General features: G+C 42.5%; 1 protein-coding gene across 1 annotated transcript in view; it reads right to left on the bottom strand.

The window, feature by feature from the left end:
* Positions 1 to 20,203, bottom strand: part of USH2A (Usher syndrome 2A (autosomal recessive, mild)) — a gene marked incomplete at its 5' end in the record, with an annotated part of 716,575 nt that overhangs the window by 237,345 nt on the left and 459,027 nt on the right. Inside the window, 2 exon segments of the mRNA XM_015424093.1 lie at positions 1,807 to 1,929; positions 8,320 to 8,654. Of these exon segments, the coding sequence (XP_015279579.1) occupies positions 1,807 to 1,929; positions 8,320 to 8,654 (458 nt within the window).

The following is a 20,203-nucleotide window of genomic DNA, read 5'->3' as shown; positions in this document are numbered from 1 at the left end:
GATAGAGTGGGAGGCCTGCTGGTGTCTCAGATGCTGGCTGAAGGAATTGGGGATGGAAAGGTCTGTCAAATCAGGGTTGTGCCAGCGTACCTGTGTCACTTCCGGTTTAAACCAAAAGTGACAGGTGATGCTATAGCTTTCCACAAAATGTTAGACCATCCCCGGCAACGTGCTAATGTCACTATCGGGTGTACACGGAATTATGTCCATGTGTTGATTGCATTACTTTGCTACTGAGGTCCCCATCTGGTAAGTGTCCCACCAGTCGCTAGCTGTGCCTGGCAACCCTACTCTCAGCTGATACCTTGTTAGCTGGGAGTCAGATTCTGATTGCTGCAAGTAGCCTGTTCCTGCAAATACACTCAAAAAAGTTGCAAATAGCCCATTAATCAATCAGCTGCCTGACCACCCCTGATGACTGGGAAGTTAGCCCAACTGGCGTGTGTTTAAGCATCTCTACAAGTAATCTTCTCAGGAAAGTCTCCATGGTACAGAGATTCACAGGAACACTCTGACCGATTTCCCACTAGCCGCTGCTCCGTCCTCACTCTTCCCCCCCCCCCCCGATTCTATGTGTCAATTTCCCACAAGTTGCTGCGTGGCCGCATTTTACCCCGCAGCTTCACCCAATTTCTTCCACGTCTTCTCGATCCTCAAAAAACAGGATCGAGAAGACACGGGAGGAACTGGGTGACGCTGTGGGGCAAAATGCAGCTGTGCAGCAACTGGTGGGAAATTGACACGTAGGATCGGGGGGGGAGGAAGAGTGAGGACGGAGCAGCGGCTAGTGGGAAATCAGTCTCTGTATAGAACATTTTTATTCTGCAGGGTATGTGGTTTCTCCCCATTTTACCTTTAACATACTGCCATAATGGAGGCTATGTGAAGAGAGAATCTGGTCCAAACACACGTAGCAGACTTTTAGATTCTAGTCCAACACTGTAACCACTGCACCAAATTCAAAGTCTCTTGTGGCCAAATTGCATTATATTGTGTTCTCTGGGACACCACCACCATTTTAGCACTCATTTTACAAATGCTGCAAGGGCCTGATCCTGCTGTGAACTTTGGTGCGTGAGGAAGGGTCTCCTGTCTCCCTCTGTACCATTTTCAAGAGTCCAAAGGCCCACTGTCCAAACTGGATTGAGCCCAACTGGGATTTGTAAAGTGAGAAAACTCCAGGGGTAAAATGGTAACAGTTAAAAAGGATCATTTCTGGGGAGGCCATATCATCTAGCCTGGCTGCTAGTTCTTGTGGCATGTAGGTCACAACAGACCTTCCTGTTGCCTTATGCAAATGAACCTCTGCCCCACAGAACATGCCCCACACCCTCCTGTGACTGCACATTACAGAGGAAGGTTAGTAATTGTGGGTTGTCTGTCTTTTGGTGAATCCTGTTCACCGTTACTCTGATAAAGTGCCAAGGAGACCCAGGATACCTTGGAAATTGCATTGCTGCTTTATAGCACAGATGCCCCTCAACAGATCTTCCCCAGAGGGGAGCCAACTCTTATAATCAATGATTAATCTTTAGACTGCCTAAATGCCTTGCAAGTACAACTCAAGTCTCACTTTCTTGATCATGGTATACATATATACATATACATATACAAGATGCAGGAATGGAAAAAAACAGCAATAAACCCAGGTGCGTTAATAATGACTAATGCCAAAGGAGATGACAGAAAATATTTCATTACATAATTAACATGTTTGCAACACGGAGACACAAGGAACACTTTGAACTATTAAGTACAGGCTATACAAAATGCCAGCATTTGTTTTTATAGTTTTTGTAATCTCACCTGCTAAGACCCTTATCTTCATAAAACCACTGACTTCCTGAGTAAATATTGTGCCAGAGATTTAAATCTTCAGGGGGATTTGATGCAAGTGGCTGCTGGATTTTACGTCTCAGGAGCTCATATCTAACACAAAAGACAAGCAGAATGCTGGGATTATCTCAACTAATGTTATTACACACAAAAATCAGGGTTCTTTTTAAAAGTCACACATTATTTTGTTTTTACAGCTGTAAAAGTTTTTTTTAATGTTTCAGGATTTGACTCTTTCTTTTTTTCTAAGTTACCTAATTAGTTTCAAAATGTATGATGAAATGTTTCAAAACACTTCTTTTATTAAGAAAAAAGAATCTGAGGACATTTAGTGGCTTATAACATTTTGCGAATTTGACAATAACTTGACTGAAGGTTTGTATGGGCTCACTTTTTTAGTGCAGCAAGGCTTAAGGAAAGAAAAGTTCAATGTAATCTTTTACAGTTATGTTCAGAGACAGAACTGCATCCATACTGCAAACATAAAACCAGTCTTAATGGATTTAATTATAATGGATCTTTCCAAATAGTTCTCAGAATCGTAGTTTTATGAAGGATCTCTAGCTGGGAACTATGAAACTGGTATATCTGTCATGTAGACACTCAGTTTATAGCAGTGCTGACAACATGCACATGACGTCTTGTGAGTTCATTATTTGGAATTCTGTGTGGTCGAAATTAACTCACAAAGCTATTTTATCTTGGAGGGGTGTGTGTATATGTGTTGGAATCCCTGTTCCAAGTGGCATGCCTAAAAATTCTCAACATGCCAATGTCTCAACACAACTGCAATCACCTAGAGTTCAGGGCTAGAGTTTTATAAATTGCATTGCTGATTTTCATACTGCCTAGTTCATCAGTCTTATTTGTTAATTATGGAATGTATCAAGAAGAACCCTGGCATTCACATCTTTTCAGACATATAAAACAACATCTGAAAGTTGGCTAAAGGGATCTGTTTTGGTGCAGCAGCTGGGTTGTGGCTGGCTTTCCAGTATCATCTTCCATAGAACCAATTTGAATTCTGTGTTATTTATAATCAACTTTATCCTATGCCACTCAGGTATGTTGAAGGAAAAGCCTTAATAGTTATTGTTGTTGTTCAGTCGCACAGTCAAGTCCGACTCTTTGTGACCCCATGGACCAGATCACGCCAGGCCTTCCTGTCTTCCGCCGTCCTCTGAAGTTGGCTCAATTTCATGTTTGTTGCATCTATGACACTGTCTAACCATCTCATCCCTTGCCGTGCCCGTCTTCTTTGACCTTCAATCTTTCCCAGCATCAGGGTCTTCTCCAGTGAGTGCTCCCTTCTCATTTGGTGGCCAAAGTATTTGAGCTTCAGTTTCATTATCTGGTCGTCCAGGGAACAGTCAGGGTTGATTTCTTTTAGGATCGACTGATTTGATCTTCTTGCAGTCCAAGGGAATCTCAAGTCTCTTCTCCAGCACCATAGTTCAAAAGAATCTGTTCTTCAGCGCTTGGCCTTCCTTATAGTCCAACTCTCGCAGCCATACATGATTACTGGGAATACCATTGCTTTGACCATGCGGACTTTTGTTGTCAGGGTGATGTCTCTACTTTTTATCATGCTGTTTAGGTTCGCCATCGCTTTCCTCCCAAGGAGCGGGCATCTTTTAATTTCATAGCTGCTGTCACAGTCTGCGGTGATCGGGGTTCCCAGGAACGTGAAGTCTGTCACTACTTCCATGACTTTCCTTCTATTTGCCAAGGAGTGATGGGGCCGGATACCATGATCTTAGTTTTTTGATGTTGAGCTTCAAGCCCACTTTTGCACTCTCTTCTTTTACCCTGAGCAAGAGGCTCCTTAGGTCCTCTTCACTTTCTGCCATTAGAGTGGTATCATCTGCATATCTGAGGTTGTTGATCTTTTCCCCAGCAATCTTAATTCACGCTTGTGATTCATCCAGGCCAGCATTTTGCATGATGTACTCTGCATATATATTAAATAAGCAAGGTGACAATATACATCCTTGTCGTACTCCTTTTCCTATGCTAAACCAATCAGTTGTTCCATATCCGGTTCTAACTGTCGCTTCTTGACCCTTATACAGGTTTCTCAAGAGACATGTGAGGTGGTCTGGTACTCCCATCTCTTTAAGGACCTGCCTTAATAGTACTTATATTGTTAAAGTAATGAGTTTTTTGTGTACTGAGCCGACCATGTTCATGATCCGGTTTCAGCTGGTTCGCTCGTGGTCATGCGAAGAGCCTGAGCTTCTCTCCACCAGAACAATAGACGGTTGGATCCTAGTCCCCTTCCAATCGGGAGACTAGGATCAATGTAAATAAATCAATGTAAATAAACCTATCACAGGTGTTGGGGTGTGTTTGGGTGTGGTTTTGGTTCAGGATATAAGTCAGCCTGCGAGCCGGCTTCTGTGTCTTGTTCCTGCACTATCTAATAAAACTATGAGCTGATTTCACTACATCATGCATCGGACCCAGTACTTTTCAGAGTTCATCCTCCAAAGCAGACATTTTAACCAGGGGGACAGGTCTCTGTTGTCTGGATTTCAGTTGCAATTTTGGGGGATCTCCAGGTCCCACCTGGAGGCTGGCAATCCTAGGCCTGGAGCAATCTCTGGGTGACTTTAGTTTACTTTAAAGATACTGCTCTTACAGCCAATTCAGCTCTGAACAGTGTCACACTGAGAAAGAAAAGAAGGACATTTATTTAATACATGTGTCTATATAATAGCGATTTTTAATTTTAATTGACTGAGGGGAAAACGTGACAACGTTCAATGTAATATTAAAATCTACCCCTGCTAAAAGAAACTTCAAATTATTCAGTTCACACCTAGAGTCCTCTGGGTGACTTGACACCATCCAACTTGTATGACTCAATTAGGCCAGGCTACTTGCTGTTGTTCAACAGCAGCCACCTTATGAAAGCCACGATGGTGTAGCAGTTAGACGTTTAGAGCAGGGTCTGGGAGACCCAGGTTTGAATCCCTATTTTGCTGTGGAAACTGACTGGGTGATTTTGGACCAGTCACATACTTTCAGCCTAATGTACCTCACAGGGCTGTTGTAAAGATTAAAAAGAAGGAAAGTAAATGCTGCTTTGGACTCCACTGTGGAGAAAGACTGCAGCTTTCTGAGGCAGAAGCGAGGGGGGGGAGAGAAAGCTGAAGACAGAGGGGCAGATAAAGGTAAGTTGGCTGTTGAGTGGGAAGGAGATAGTGTTTCCAACTCTAGGTTGGGAAATTCCTGGAGATCTGAGGAGTGGAACCTGGGGATGGGAGGATATGAGGAGAGAAGGAACATCAGGAGGGTATAGTGCCATAGACTCTACCCTCTAAAGCAGCCATTTCCTTTAGGGGAACTAGTGTTGCTAACCTCCAGGTGAAGGCTGGAGATTACCCAGAATTACAACTAGTAGCCAGGCTACAGAAATCAGTTCCCCTGGAAAAAAATGGCTGCTTTGGAGGATGGACTCTATGGCATTATACCCTGCTAAAGTCACTTCCATCTCCCAAACCTCACCCTCCCAAGGCCCCACCCCCAAATCTTCAGGAATTTTCCAAGCTGGAGCTGGCACTGAGCGGAACTGAGCTTTGTAGCTGGGAGATGCACTGTGATTCCTGGAGAGCCACCACTGCCACTACAGCTGTGTGTAGGGGAAGTAGGTGGGCGGCTGGGAGCACTACCACCACCTCCGCTGCTGTGGAGGGGAGGAAGCAGGCGGGAGTGTGGGAGATTGATTGGGGGTAGAAAGAGAAGAGTGACAGGATTGGGGGATGTAGAGAGAGAAAGAGTGATGGGTGGGGGACAGAAAGAGTGATGAGGTGGGGAGGCAGAAAAAGAAACAGAGAGTGATGGGGTGGGGGCAAAAAGAGAGGGAAAGTGACAGGTATGGAGGAGAGAAAGAAAAGAAGTGGGAGGAGGGTGAAAGACTGACAGACTGAGAGAAGTAGGGGGAGACAAGAGGAAGCAAACGTGGAGAATGGGGTAGCTGCTCCCGCAAGTTTCTTGCGGGTCCCCACTTGTATGATATATAATTCTATATGTTAACTGTTACGTTAAAGAATGAAAGGGAGGGAGAATGCACTAGAGAGATGTTATTACATTCTATCTGCATTAGTATACTTTATTAAACCCTATAGGTCTTTTAGACAGAATTTCTTCTAGTAAACGCTTAGTTAATGGAACAGACTTTTCTGAATCACTTAGTAGTTAATGAGATTCTTCACATTAGATACCATACTTATAATAACCTTAATAAATACCATAGTGTCATGATTCTCAAGCTGTGATATAAGTCTCAATAATAAGTGCAAAGTACTATGTTCCCAGTTCTCCTAGTTTTAAGTGTGTACCTGGACAAGGTCAGCAGGGGGAAAACCTTGTATGGATTGATGACTCACCAAAATTTCAGGGGCACCACACAGATAAGATTGCACTCCTCTTTTATATAACATGTAGATTACATTTCAAAACATTTCAAAATTTGTGGTTTTTTTTAAAAAATGTCAAAGCATACATACAGAGAAGGTTAAATTAGATTTCATTTTCCAGGGAAATCTATATATCCTTCAAGCCAAAAAATACGGACATATATTGGTTAACCTAAGATTTTAGATGTGGAATTTGTTTGTTGAGAGCGAATCTGGGTGGGGGGGGGGGTATAGGGACAAGCTGCCATCTTTTGACATGTAATGAAAAATTATGGGAATTACTTGCATGGTAATTCCATAAAATGAATGGAACTTATTCATATTTTATAACTCTATACTTGGCCCCATATGCACTCTGAGCACACAGGAAGCTGCTATTCATGGGGAATCTCCCATTAACGTTGTGGGCGTGATCGCAGAGCCCCGAATGCTCCTCTGAATCTGCTGCCTCATTTAAGTTGAAGGGGAAGTCCACACAGTCAGTGGCCTGCTGGTCATATTGAAGCTTTCATGCCAATTACAAATTGCTGGTCAGATAGTATCCCCGCTGAAATTGTGACCTTAACAAGGATCACTTTTGATCCATTAAACTGGAAGGCTCTGGCTAAAACTGGACTTTAGAAACCCAAGTATTCTGACAAACTTGACTGAGGACCAAAAGTCAGTGCGCTGGTTTCCCTTTTTAGAGATTTCATCCTCTCTAGCAACTGAGAAACTAAATTTCCAAGTCGATGTCATGAGAATATTCTGCTGCCTTCACATCACAAGGAATGCTTCCAATTTATTAGTTTAGCAACGTCAACAGAACTGTCTCTTTAAAAAAAAAAACACCTCCTGAATTATTTCGTTCTGGTTGGTCTGTCTGTAATTTGATGTGGAAGCCATGAAAAATATCAAAATCTTTTAAAGCACTGGATAGTGACCGAGTACAAATCACTTCCAGTGGCTGCTGCTGCTACCCTCTCCACTCCTCTCTCCATCACATTGTGCTGAGCAACTGCTTGAGTGGTTGTTCTGGTTGGAAGCAGCATGGCACACCATGAAGAAAATGAACTCTGCAGGAACTAGCTATGTTGTATTACTTCACTCACCAGTGGTAAGAGAGTCACACTCTAGATGTAGAGAAATGTAGGCTGTTTTCCCAAGGCTGCCTATCTTATTGTTCTACAATGCATACATAACAATTAGTCTTCAGGAAGCGAGAAAAAGGAAAGTATCTCCTAGTGTATAAATAAGACTACATTTCTTTTTCTAAATTACTAAGGAACAGTGAAATCACTGAAGTCCAGAGGAGAACTTCAGTGCAACAGAAGGGTAACTTCATTGAGGCCTGTAGTAGGCAGCTCTGAGACAGCCAGGGCAAGGAGAACTGAAGTCACTAATTCTACATGCATCTAATGCATCCACTAACCAATCAGATAACCAGGTCTGATAGTTCCATGCCTGTTCCTTCCTTTTCTTGCTCACGCCACTGTAACATTTTTAAAAATTTACTCAAAACAAAGGGTTTGGGGACTTAATAGAACGGTGCTGCCTTTTCAGAAAAGTATGCAATCTTATTTTCAAAAAATACTACCATGGAAAGGATGGTGTCAGATAGGACTTATTGCACAGCATAATTCTTACATCTATGAATCAGCACAGACCCACTTTCAAGGCAGACAATACTCCTCCAGTCATTTTCAAACTTCCTAATTTCCAGGAACATCTTCCCTAGTGATTTGGCTGCCACAAAACCCTTACATGTTACAGATTACTCCAAGGTCTATTTCTAGGCCTATAATGCCTCAGTTGAATTCTTGAATGGGCAGAAATCTTACACTAGTTTTACCCAATAATGTTTGCTTCTGGTAGTGGTGGGCAAACTACCTTTGAGGGATAATGCCACAGTTGTCAGCCTTCTAAACCTTAACTTTCTCTTATTACTGATTATCTGGTTCAGGAACCCTACAAACCTTTTTGAAGAAGCCAAGAGTTCCCTGGCCCAATGCTTAAGTATTCCTTTATACAAAAAGAAAGAGTGTCATATTCAGAAAGTTGCATATATTACTATGTGCCTTACCTTATGTGGGGTCCATTAGGCCTGGATGGTGCTTGCCAGGAAACAGCAATAAATGACTCACTAATTGGGGTCACAGACAATGGACTAATGCCTTGGGGAAGCATTGGATGGGTAGTTATGTGGGTAGGTAGACTCTCTGTACACCCTCCAATGTAGCCATCACCTTCAGAGCAAGCTACTATGGTGACTGAATAGTTTGTGAAAGGGATCAGATTGGTTATTATACAACTCATTGAAGATGACAGGTTGCCGGTAACGGTGATTCGAGGGTCTGGCATGCGGATCTCATAACTAAGTATTTCTCCATTCAGGACGAAAGGAGGCTTCCAAAATACCTGGAAAAAAATAAAAGATTTCCCCACTTTAAATACAAACAGTTGTGCAAGATAATAAAACTGACAGCTCTTACAGTACAATGTATTCTAAAATGCCCCCCGCCCCCAATATATGCTTTCTCTGAGGGCTACATTTCATGTAATGTGGCTGTGTAAGTAAGCATGTATTTAAAAGGTCATAGTAAATCACCTCCAGGTTACGTATTATGGAGACTTCTCACGACCACGCCACTTGTGCTCGTCCATATGGCCATCCAAATTGTGAAGTCTAAAATTACTTTCCATGACTGCGTTTTTTCAAAAAACCCAGTAACAGCCATTGATCTAGAATCTTTTATTGCAGAACATGATGACAAATGCTTCTGGAAATATTTACCAAGGTAATATGGCGATACACTAATGAAATGTTTCTAGAAAGATGCTTTGGTAAAGGGATAGGGTCTGTGGACTCTATTCCTATGTTCTGTACATTGCTATAAGTGTGCTCCTACTATGTACTTTCAGCATCACTTAATGTCTCCTGTTTAAATGCTTTGTTTGAGGTCTGTTTCAGCTTTGTTTCAAATTTTTCTGCTCAATTTCAGATTTATGCAATCCAAACCTTATTGCACTGTTTATTGGATGTCCCATGCTGCTATTTGGCTTACACTATGTAATCATACACACAAAACCTTTATTGGCATTGAAAGCACAAGACATCAGGGAAATACAGCAAAATACTAAGATGCATCAGTCACTTACACTTGGCTATTCAAGCCTTGTCTTCTGATTGCATAATATAAAATTTTTGCAACAGCCTCCATTATTTCGCAATTAGAATTAAACAGAAGAAAGTGAACAACTGAGTCATCAGAATGCCAGCTCTTACCCTCTAGAAGTGGAGTAATAAAATGAGATCGAATATCCCTATAAAGGGGGCAATGAAGGATGGTGTGTGTTGGGGATTCTATATCTTTTAGATAACAAGGACAAAGTCTGTGTACATATGGTATCTGGTGGTAGCTCCCTAAAAGCACCTCCAATGGCAGAACATTAAAGCGTGCAAGCATGTAGGCTCTGCGATGGTGTGGGACTGTTAAACTTAACAGATATTTCACAGTAGATCCCGTGTCAAAAGTCCCCAGCCTACTTGGGGAGCATGTGCTGGCTGTGCGTTCCCTAAATTCTTGCCTTTCGATGTTGAGAAATCTTTGTTTAATAATAGCATAGGCTTGTTTATCTGAAAAGTGGGTTAATAATCCAGAGATATTCCCATTTTAGAGAGTCACCCCTGGTCTACATATCTAAGCCATGGAGAGAGATCGGACTCAGTTAACATGTGAGTAATAATACTTTTAGTTTTAGCATGGAAATGAAGTTTAAGCCAAAACTGAATTGTTATCAGCCATGCTCTGGTCGATAGAAGCCTTTGATTGGTTTCTAAGCATAAAGCTGCATAAGGAACACACGAGGGAAATCCAAGAATTTTCTGCAAGAATATGGACTGAATTCTTTCTAAGTCCCCTTTTAAGGCTTCAATCCAGATTGGTACTCCATAGAATGATTGAGCAGCTAATTTGGCATTAAAAACTTTAAGGGCCGCCGGCACATACTGGTTACCCCTGGTATAATGGAAACGTGTAATCGCCGCAGCGATGTTGTTCGCTGCCTCAGTTGCTGTCTCTTTATGACTGACCCATCTGGTGTTATATTAAAAATGGATACCCAAATACTTAAAGCTTTTGACTTGTTCAATGAAATGGCCTCCAATATTCCATCTGGATGGCTTCCAATTCTTACTGAAGATCATAATTTTGGATTTTTCAACATTCAGAACTAGCCTATTCTTTTCACAGTCTACAAAGCTCTTCAAAAGATGTTTCAGCCCTATACGAGTTAGGGACAACACTATGTAATCTGCCTTGAGTATCAGTGAAAAAAGGAGACTATGAATGATGTGATTTTTATTTTTATGATATGATATCCTTACAGCTGCCACTTAGAGGCCACTCTTAAAACCACTGCATATAGACAGCTGCTCATGTGCAAAGGTTCATCATTTAGGGTCAATATTCCTTATTACAATACAAATGTCTGAAAAATGAAAGTTTTTGCTGGCATGGGGGAAAAAACTGTTCCAGCCAAGTGGTGAGCTACTGCATGTGAATGATTTCATGTGGATAAGAGCCCTTTGAGTGAAGTGATGTAAAATGGACTTTATAGAATAGGCATAATGCATTAATCAGCCTACTGAGGTACAGTGGTTCAGTCTAGGACTGGGGACGACTGGGATGAAATCCCCGCTCAGTCTTTAAACTTGCTATATAATTTTGAGCTAGTAGACACTGTAAGTCTAACATCTCACAAGGTTCCTGAGAAAATAAAATGAAAGAAGGATAACCTTTTATGCCACTTTGACCTCCTTAGAAGGACAGGATATAAACAGGGTATATAGATTGTCATCTGGAATCTGTTCTTTATGACTTGACAGGCCAAACACTCAGATGGACACAATAATATAGTTTTATTTGTCCATATCTGATCAAAAGGCAAAAACCCCCCCCAAAACTGCTTCTGAGTTCAAACTACAACAACTCTCTTAATATAACTCAAGTAGTGTTCTTGCCTTTTCTATAAAACAAATAAAATTATTCCAGAACTAATTATAAGAGATGTAAGTAACCCATCATTTACTCTTCAATCCATTCTCGACACTGAACATTCTTAGAACAGAAATGTCACGGTCCAACAAAAGATACGAGGCCACCAGGGAGCTTCCTCTGGATTCTCACTGAGGAGTAAACAACATGAGATCTTAGGGAATGGTGAAATTCTTATGCCTTAATATTTCTAGGGCATTCAGAAGTGGTTTTTTCTTTAAGAATGTTGAAGGTTTTTGATAAAAAGAACTTGGAACACCATTAAACAAACCAACGTTAACACCAAAGTCTTGAATCCAAGGAACACAAACAAGCTTAGCAATAAAGCTGTGGAAATGATTTTAGTCCGGCAAATATCAGAAAGTCCTGTTCAGGCTTCTGGCACGCATCGCACACAATAACATAAAGCAAGCAGCATAAACACCAAAGGAAAACAAATCTAAAGCTAGGGGGAGGCAGAAGTGAGTCTATCCTAGTTATTGCATGATCTTCATCCTCCCTTATGCAACAGTGTAAAATCATCCAGCCAAGGAAATGTTATGTTGTAATTTACAACATTAAAAATATTTCTTGCCACAACACCCGCCATGTATTACATGCACAGAGCTGGCGCAGAACCTCATACAGGTGGGATGTTGGCAGCTGACCACTTTTCTTGACAATCAGGTAAGCGTAAAAGTGGGAGGCAAGCAAGGTAGGCTGAAGAAAAATTGTAATGCTTTTATGTTGACACTCGGGCAGCATGACAGACTTTCAAAGCATCTACATAAATTAGAAGAGTTCACAGCAGTGTGCGTGGTAGGAACTTGCACAGTCATGAAGTTACTAGAAAAGGATGCTAATAAGATCATAAAGGAACAGACGTGTGCTGGCTGGTCAAGCAACCCATCTCATCTTTACTCTAGAAGTATAGCTATTATACTAGTCAACTGGTATTACAGATGGGCAGATATCAACTAGCAAACTATATAACCTGTCTTGCCCTGCATTATTACACGCACAATAAAAACCCTTCTGGATCAGGCCAGTCCATCTAGCCCAGCATTCCAACGGCAACTTCAGTCCTTCTGAGAATAGGTCAACAGATACCAGAAACAGGGCTTTCTCTGTGGCATAGTCTCCAACATTTCATAAATGGACATGGGGACAGCAGAGGTAGCCTTATGTATTCTGGGGACCTTGATTCCCATCAGCCTACTCGGAACAAGAATAAAGTGTCCACTTTTCACCATGTATGTCCCTTCAAAAAATGCACCACAGTTTGTGTTTTGACTTTTCACTTTTTTGCAATATTTACCAAAACAATACAGAAATGGCCTGAATGGCCCATGCTAGCCCAATCTTGTCAGTTCTCAGAGTCTAAGCATGGCCAGCTCTGGCTAGGATTTGGATGGGAGACCTCCAAGCAATACCAGGGCAGAGGCAGGCAACAGCAAACCACCTCTGAACATCTCTTGCCTTGGAAACCCTCTGGGGGTCGCCATAAGTCAGTCGTACATTGATGGCACTTTCCACCACCATTATTATAAAGAAAGAACATATTATAATAGGAATGTAATGACTCTAGATTCACTTGACATCTCAGCACTAGGCTAAAAAAACAGAACTATAACTGAGAAAAAATGAAGTTAGTCAGGTAGAAGTGTGTTTACCTGCCTTATTCTTGTTTTGACTGAAGAAAGTACTAAATTTTGTAACAATTTCATGTAGTTTCTTCTCTGACTCCCCCACCCCCTTTGCCCCACTTGGATAATTTTATTTCATTTCTAGCTAACTTTGCACAGGCTATAGCATAATGTTATCAAAATTGATGTGTGTGGATTATTTTTGAAAAAAAATATCTGTGGCCAATGAATACTGCTAGCTAGATTGAACACATGTGGGCATTATTAACAAAATTACTGCCTACAGGTACAAGTGGAATAAATACCTCATTTGCCAAAGGCAGGTAGACATCTACAACTACTTTATCTGCTGGGAACTTTGCTATTAATGCAAACTGGAATAAATGAAAACCCTATCACCATTTTTCATTCTATATGCTGGGTGATGTACTTGATAGATTCTTCAGTAGGTCATGTAGCATATCACCCCCAAAAGTGACTGCCATCGCCAGCATAAGAACTTAAACATAAGAACTTAAAAGAAGCCAATGCTGGATCAGGCCAATACCCCATCCAGTCCAACACTCGATCACACAGTGGCCAAAAATACCAGGTGCCATCAGGAGGTCCACCGGTGGGGCCAGGAGACTAGAACCCCTTCCACAGTTGCCCCCCCCCCCCCAAGCACCAAGAATACAGAGCATCACTTGCCCCAGACCAAAAGTTCCTATCTATACCTTATGGCTAATAACCACTGATACTGTGCTCCATATGTTTATCCAATTCCCTCTTGAAGCTGTCCATGCTTGTAGCCACCACCACCACCACCTCCTGTGGAAGTGAATAACATGTGTTAATCACTCTTCGGGTGATTATCCATTCTAACCCAACTGCTCAGCAATTTCATTGAGTGCCCACGAGTTCTTGTATTGTGAGAAAGGGAGAAAAGTACTTCTTTCTCAACCTGCTCTATCCCACACATAATCTTGTAAACCTCCATCATGTCACCCCTCAGTCGTCATTTCTCCTAGCTAAAGAGCCCCAAGCGCTTTAACTTTTCTTCATAGGGAAAGTGTTCCAACCCTTTAATCATTCTAGTTGCCCTTTTCTGCACTTTTCCAATGCTATAATATCCTTTCTGAAGTGTGGTGACCAGAAGTGGACACAGTATTCCAAATGAGGTCACACCATCGATTTATACAGGGGCATTATGATGCTGGCTGATTTGTTTTCAGTTCCCTTCCTAATAATCCCCAGCATAGTGTTGGGCTTTTTTATTGCAGTTGCACACTCTTGACATTTTCAGTGAGTTATCTACTATGAATGTAAGATCTCTCTCTTGATTAGTCTCCTCCAGTTCAGCAACATGTATGTATAGTTATGATTTTTGGCCCCAATGTGCATCACTTTGCACTTGGCCACATTAAACCTAAATTGCCATTTGCCCAGGCTACCCATAGGTAAGATGCTTCCCCCCCCCCCACCGGCATAGGCCTTTGTATAAACCAGGTAACCTAAGAAAGCACAGACCAACAAGATTCCATCTACAAGAATCTGCATTGTATGAAGCAATGTAAAAAGTCCAAAGGAATGTATGTTGTTGTTCAGTTGCACAGTCGAGTCCGACTCTTCATAAGATTGCCAGGTCTAGGTTGGAAAATACCTGGAGACTTTGGGGGTGGATCCAGGAGAGGGTGGGGTTTGGGGAGGGGCAGGGCCTCAGCATGGTATAGTACCACAGAGTCCACCCTCTCTAGGGGAGCTGTTCTCTGTCAGCTGGAGATCAGTTGCAAAAGCGGGAGATCCCCAGGCCCCACCTGGAGGCTGGCAACCCTAATTCTTCGTGACCCCATGGACCACATCATGCCAGGCCCTCCTGTCTTCTGCCATCCCTCAGAGCCTGCCTAATTTCACGTTCGTTGCATCGATAACACTGTCTAACCATCTCGTCCTTTGCTGTCCCCTTCTTTTACCTTCAATCTTTTACCTTCAAGGAAAGTTTAGCAGTTTCTTAAGAACTGCTGTCAGAAAAAGTGTTGCTTATTCTTGCTGATAAATGAAATAATTTTGATTTTTGTAAATTTTTGTTTAAAAAAAATATTTTATTGAATGTTAAATTTGATATTATAGTATATTGGGTAGATGTGGAAGCTGATACCATAGTTGTAATTCAGCCTGGCTCACTTTTTTGAGAGATCTGTTCTGCATGGATGTTGGGTTATCTGTGATGGATTTAATGATTATTTTTTGAACTAGACATTCTCAGCTGCAACCTTTCCAGGATTAAAATGGACTGATTTCCGAAATGTGTTCTAAATGTGAAATAATTAACCCCTTAGTAACATACTGCATATATGTGTTATCATAGGTGTTTGTCCACTACTTTGCTCTCATCTGTTCGAGTTGTATGAACGTTTACTTCTTACTTTGCACTTGTGGTATAGCTTTGATGGTCTGTTATCTATTTAGGGTTACCAACTCCAGGTTGGGAAATTTCTGGTGATTTGGGCATGGAGCCTGAGGAGGGCGGAGTTCAGGGAGGAGCCTTAACAGGATATAATTCCATAGTGCCCACCTTCTGAAGTAGCCATGTTCTCAAGAGAATGGGTAGCTGTAGTCTGGAGATGAGTTGTAATTTTGGGTGATCTCCAGGCCACATCTAGAGGTGACAACATTGTGTTTATATTGCTTGGAGTGATTGTAAAGCTGTGGAATAGCTGTACATCTTATTTAAACAATACTTTCCCTTGGGTCTCCATCCCTTGATCCAACTGGCCCTATCTCTGGCTAGGTGGGCACTGCCCCAAGCTCTGCCCCTGGCCAGATTAGTATATTCCAATATTTGATAACCCTAATCTGGGCACTGTGAGGTTTAATTTGAATGAGGCGTCACCTAGAAATATCATTTCATCTGTCTTTCTTTAATGTTGTCCTCTGCCAGAGGGTGAGGAATGTTTTTGGTTTGTTGTTGCTTACATTCCCCTGCTGTTATTAGCCCTCCACCCTGTCTGTGTGTTTTTATATACTTATATTTATGTGTTTATGTCTCATATTTTAATTGTTTTAAATATTTTATATGTTTGTATTTAAAATACTTTTTAATATCTAAAATGGTTTAATGTTCGCTGCCTTGGGGACCTGAATTTGATAGGAATAGAAATGCATTAAATATTTTTTTTTTAAAAAGCAGTTTCTTTAGTGATGTGCAGAACATTCCCCCTCCCTGACAGCAACAGGTAAATACAACCAGCTGAATATAAAGGGTCATAGATTCAAAAACAGTTTATCAGTTGTTTGTTCCTAGAGTTTTTGAAAAGTCTTAATTTGCAGGCTCAGGGGGGATACGGATAAGGAGCAATGTAGCAGAAGGAAATCATACAGACCTGAGGCTTGGTAAAATCATGGCTGCAGCTTTTTATTGAATGTAGCCAAAGAAGCATTGGCGCAGCATGGGGACAGATCTAGCATTGGGTGACCTGCCAGCCACCCAATCACCACACTCCCCCAGGCCGCCTGCTGGGGGAAGACACCATGAAGTGGCGAGACCCCGGGATCCATTTGGGTGCCATCCACTGCATGGTCCCCTTGCCACCTGGTGGTGGAAACCAGCAGGCAATCCCTGAGTTGGGCATTTTGCTGAGTGGCTCAACCGCCAAGACCCCTTAAGGGAGTTCCCAAACCAGGTGAGGCAGACATGCAGGCCCAGCCTCCCTCCTAAATGGATCTGTCCCAATGCCTAAACTGCCTAAGCCATGACAAAGCAAAAGCAGGATACACAATCATCACAACATGCCCACAACAACCAAAGTGCAAAGCAACAGAAAGGGGTGGGTGGTGGGGAAAATGGTGCCTTGGTGAGTCCACACCGTGCTTGGCCTTTTGGCATCACTATACAATTTTTGTTTTCTACTCCATATTTCTACTCTATATGGTATAGATACTGTATATATCTATGTTACGGCTTCATTTGGAATACTGTGTACAGTACTGTTCACCGTGTCTCCAAAAGGACATTGCAGAGCTGGAAAAAGTACAGAGGAGGGCAACCAAGATGATTAGGGGGTCACCTTCCCTATGAGGAAAGGCTGAATAGTCTAAGAGTTTTCAGTTTATGAAAGAGATGACTGTGGGGGGGGCAAGATAGAGGTTTATACAATTATGAATCAGGTGGAGAGAGTTGACAAAGAGAATTTTTTCTCCCTCTTCCAGGATACTAGAACTCAAGAGCATCCAATGAAGGTGATGGACAGTAGATTCAGGATGGACAAATGGAAATATTACTTTACGCAGAGAGTGATTAAAATGTGAAATTCACTGCCAGAAGATGTAGTGATGGCCACAGGAATAAACAGCTTTAAAGGGGGATTAGATAGATTCAAGGAGGATAAGTCTATCAATGGCTACTAGCCATAGTGACTAAGGGGAACCTCCACATTCAGAGGCACTAATCCTCTGAATTCCAGAGCTAGGAGGCAACGGCAGTGGAAGACCTCAGCCTCTGTGCCCTGTTGTTGGCTGTCCAGAGGAACTGATTAGCCACTGGGTGAGACAGGATGCTGGACCAGATGGGCCATTGGTCTGATCCAGCAAGGCTTTTCTTATGTTCTTAATGTTCATAATACTATTTAGGCCCCAGTCACACTGGGGGAAATAGACGCAGCCAAAGTGCAGCTTTTTTGAGCCGTACCAAAAGAGACGCATGGCGGCAGGATCAGACAGATCCCCCCAGCTGCCGTGCAGGTCCTCCCCGGCACGATCAGATGTGGGGAGGAAGCCATGGACCGGAGAGCAAGGCCAGCCCACTGCACATGCGTGTGCATGTGCATGCGCAGTTCTGCAGGACCTCGCATGCTGCGGGAGAGATGGGCGCGCTGGCGATCAGACAGCCGTCCCTGCAGCGGATTTTCAGGTACGTAGTAGTGTTTTCTGGGGGGGGGGGGGTTGGGGCGCAGTTTGCCCCAGAAGGGATGCATCAGGGACGGGTGTGCGCTGCTTCCCAGATGTTGGGTGTGATCGCACCTGCTTGATGAGCCCCCGATCCGTCCCTCTTGCGTGGCAAATCCTTAGGCAACTATCTGATGAAGTGGGTTCCAGCCCACATAAGCTTATGCCACAATATATTTGTTAGTGTCGCAAGTTCTACCAGTCTATGTTGTTTTTGCTGCAGACCCTTTGGAAGTAGCTCACCTACAACTTCATCATGTCAATTAATCCTCCCGTGTGACCGGGGCCTTAGGCAACTATCTGATGAAGGGGGTTCCGGCCCACATAAGCCTATGCCACAATATATTTGTTAGTGTTGCAAGTTCTACCAGTCTATGTTGTTTTTGCTGCAACACGGCAGACCCTTTGGAAGTACCTCACCTACAACTTCATCATGTCAATTAACCCCTTTAATTTGGCTTTATTAGATTTTGGTGAAATATACTTGTTAAAATACAAAGGCCTCAACATTTTCCTCATCCTCTGGTGGGAACTGCAGGAAACCATTAACAAGATGTATATTCCCCCCTGTCTTCATAGGCTTTGCCAAGTGTCCTGTGATGTCAAACCCCATTCATTAAAAAGGAGCATTAATGATTTGGTTACAGCCTTTCTGTGATCTGCTGCTTTGCTATTTTCTAGCATCTATCAAAGAAGCTATTTTTATGATATATGAGAATGCTCTTTCTTACACATCCACTTCTATTAGGTAACCACCTTTGGCCAGAACCTTGAGGAGAGCTGTTTAAAACAAAGCTTAATTAATCATCCTACTGGAATGCCTTGCAGTAATTCCATATTTCTAGGGCAAATGACCAAGATCCAGCAAGGAAGCTGTTCCATGCTTATCAAAGAGCAAGTGATTGTTAAGCCAGGGAACTTGTCACAGACTTGGCATTAGCAAGTAGCATGGTGCACAGAGTAGTAGCACAAAGTGCCATTCTCTAAATTAAAAAAGAAAAAGAAGAAAGAAAAATCTTACTCCCAAAGAAAATGTTTACAGTCAGTACATATGACCATGCTTCTGCACTGCTCAAACAAAATTCACATAAGAGTATGTTGAGTCCCTTCTGACCTATACCTCCATTGCTACCACTGCCTTGGAAGTATCTTTCCTCATAATTTCTATGCTGTGGTAAATACTAGTGATTTTGGATAGATGGCAAGATATCTAGGATTAATCAGCATTATAGAGAGACTGGAGTTATGCAGCTAGTTGCATCCTAACTAGGGATGGGAACGAACCTAAATTCATCATTAAAAAATCACCTGGTTTGTGATTCATGAGCCAAGATTCATACAATGTCACCTGCCAGAAACCTCCCACAAACTGTCAAGTGTTTTTCTGAGGTTTGTGGGAGGTTCATGTCGGCAGACATGTTGGTGCCAATCAACTGATCATCCAAACAACAGGAGGATGGACTAGTTCATCCCAAACCCACCATTAGATCATTGGGGGTTTTACATTATCTTGTCCCCACACTCACCAGCACCACAAAAATCATGGATCCATGGCTTCGTGGCAACACCATGGTGCAAAAACATGATTCTGAAGCACGGATTCTAATGGAGCCTCAGGGTTTTTGCACTGGGTCACCCCAAACTCACCAGCAAATCACATATCATGTCCATGGCACAGCTTGCACCACAAAAAATCATGGATCCATGGCTTTGTGGTGACACCATATCACAAAAACATGATTCCGAAGCATGAATCCTAATGGATCCTCAGGGTTTTTGCATTGGGCCACCCCAAATTCATCATCAAATCACATATCAAGTCAAACTGAGCAGAGGGGTTAGCTGCTGGGTTCCTCAGCTTGGGGGAGGGAAGTAAAGTAAGTGCAACAAAGTGGGGGGAGTTGCAGTGAGACACCCCCATATAATTGCACCAAGCATCCATTGTGAGGAAATCTGTCTTTTCAGCTAGCGGGGCTCGGTTGACAGCATGCCAGATATCTCTAGCCCAAGGGGGGGCATTCTACTGCATCACAAACCTCACAAAATGAACTGGCTCAGCACATAGGAAGGTTTGTGAAGGTTTGTGGTTCATATGGCCCCACGAACCACAAACCAAAAATGAGCCTCCATTTTCCTGGTTTGTGCTCATCCCTACTCCTAACCTACTTATATTGACTGATTTTTTTCCACAGATAAGGTTTGCCAAACCTCCAAATGGGGCCTGGAGAACTCTCAGCATTACAACTGATCTCCAGATAATAGAGATCAAGACCCCTGGAGAATATGGCTGCTTTGGATTATGGACTCTATGGCATTATACCCTTGCTAGGACCCTCTGCTCCCTAAACCCCCCCCCCCCTTC

Source organism: Gekko japonicus, unplaced genomic scaffold (assembly GCF_001447785.1).
Source record: "Gekko japonicus isolate JY-2015 unplaced genomic scaffold, Gekko_japonicus_V1.1 scaffold810, whole genome shotgun sequence".
NCBI classification, from domain to species: Eukaryota; Metazoa; Chordata; class Lepidosauria; order Squamata; family Gekkonidae; genus Gekko; species Gekko japonicus.
Note: the sequence above shows the minus strand (reverse complement) of the source record. Positions and strands in the feature narration are given on the sequence as shown.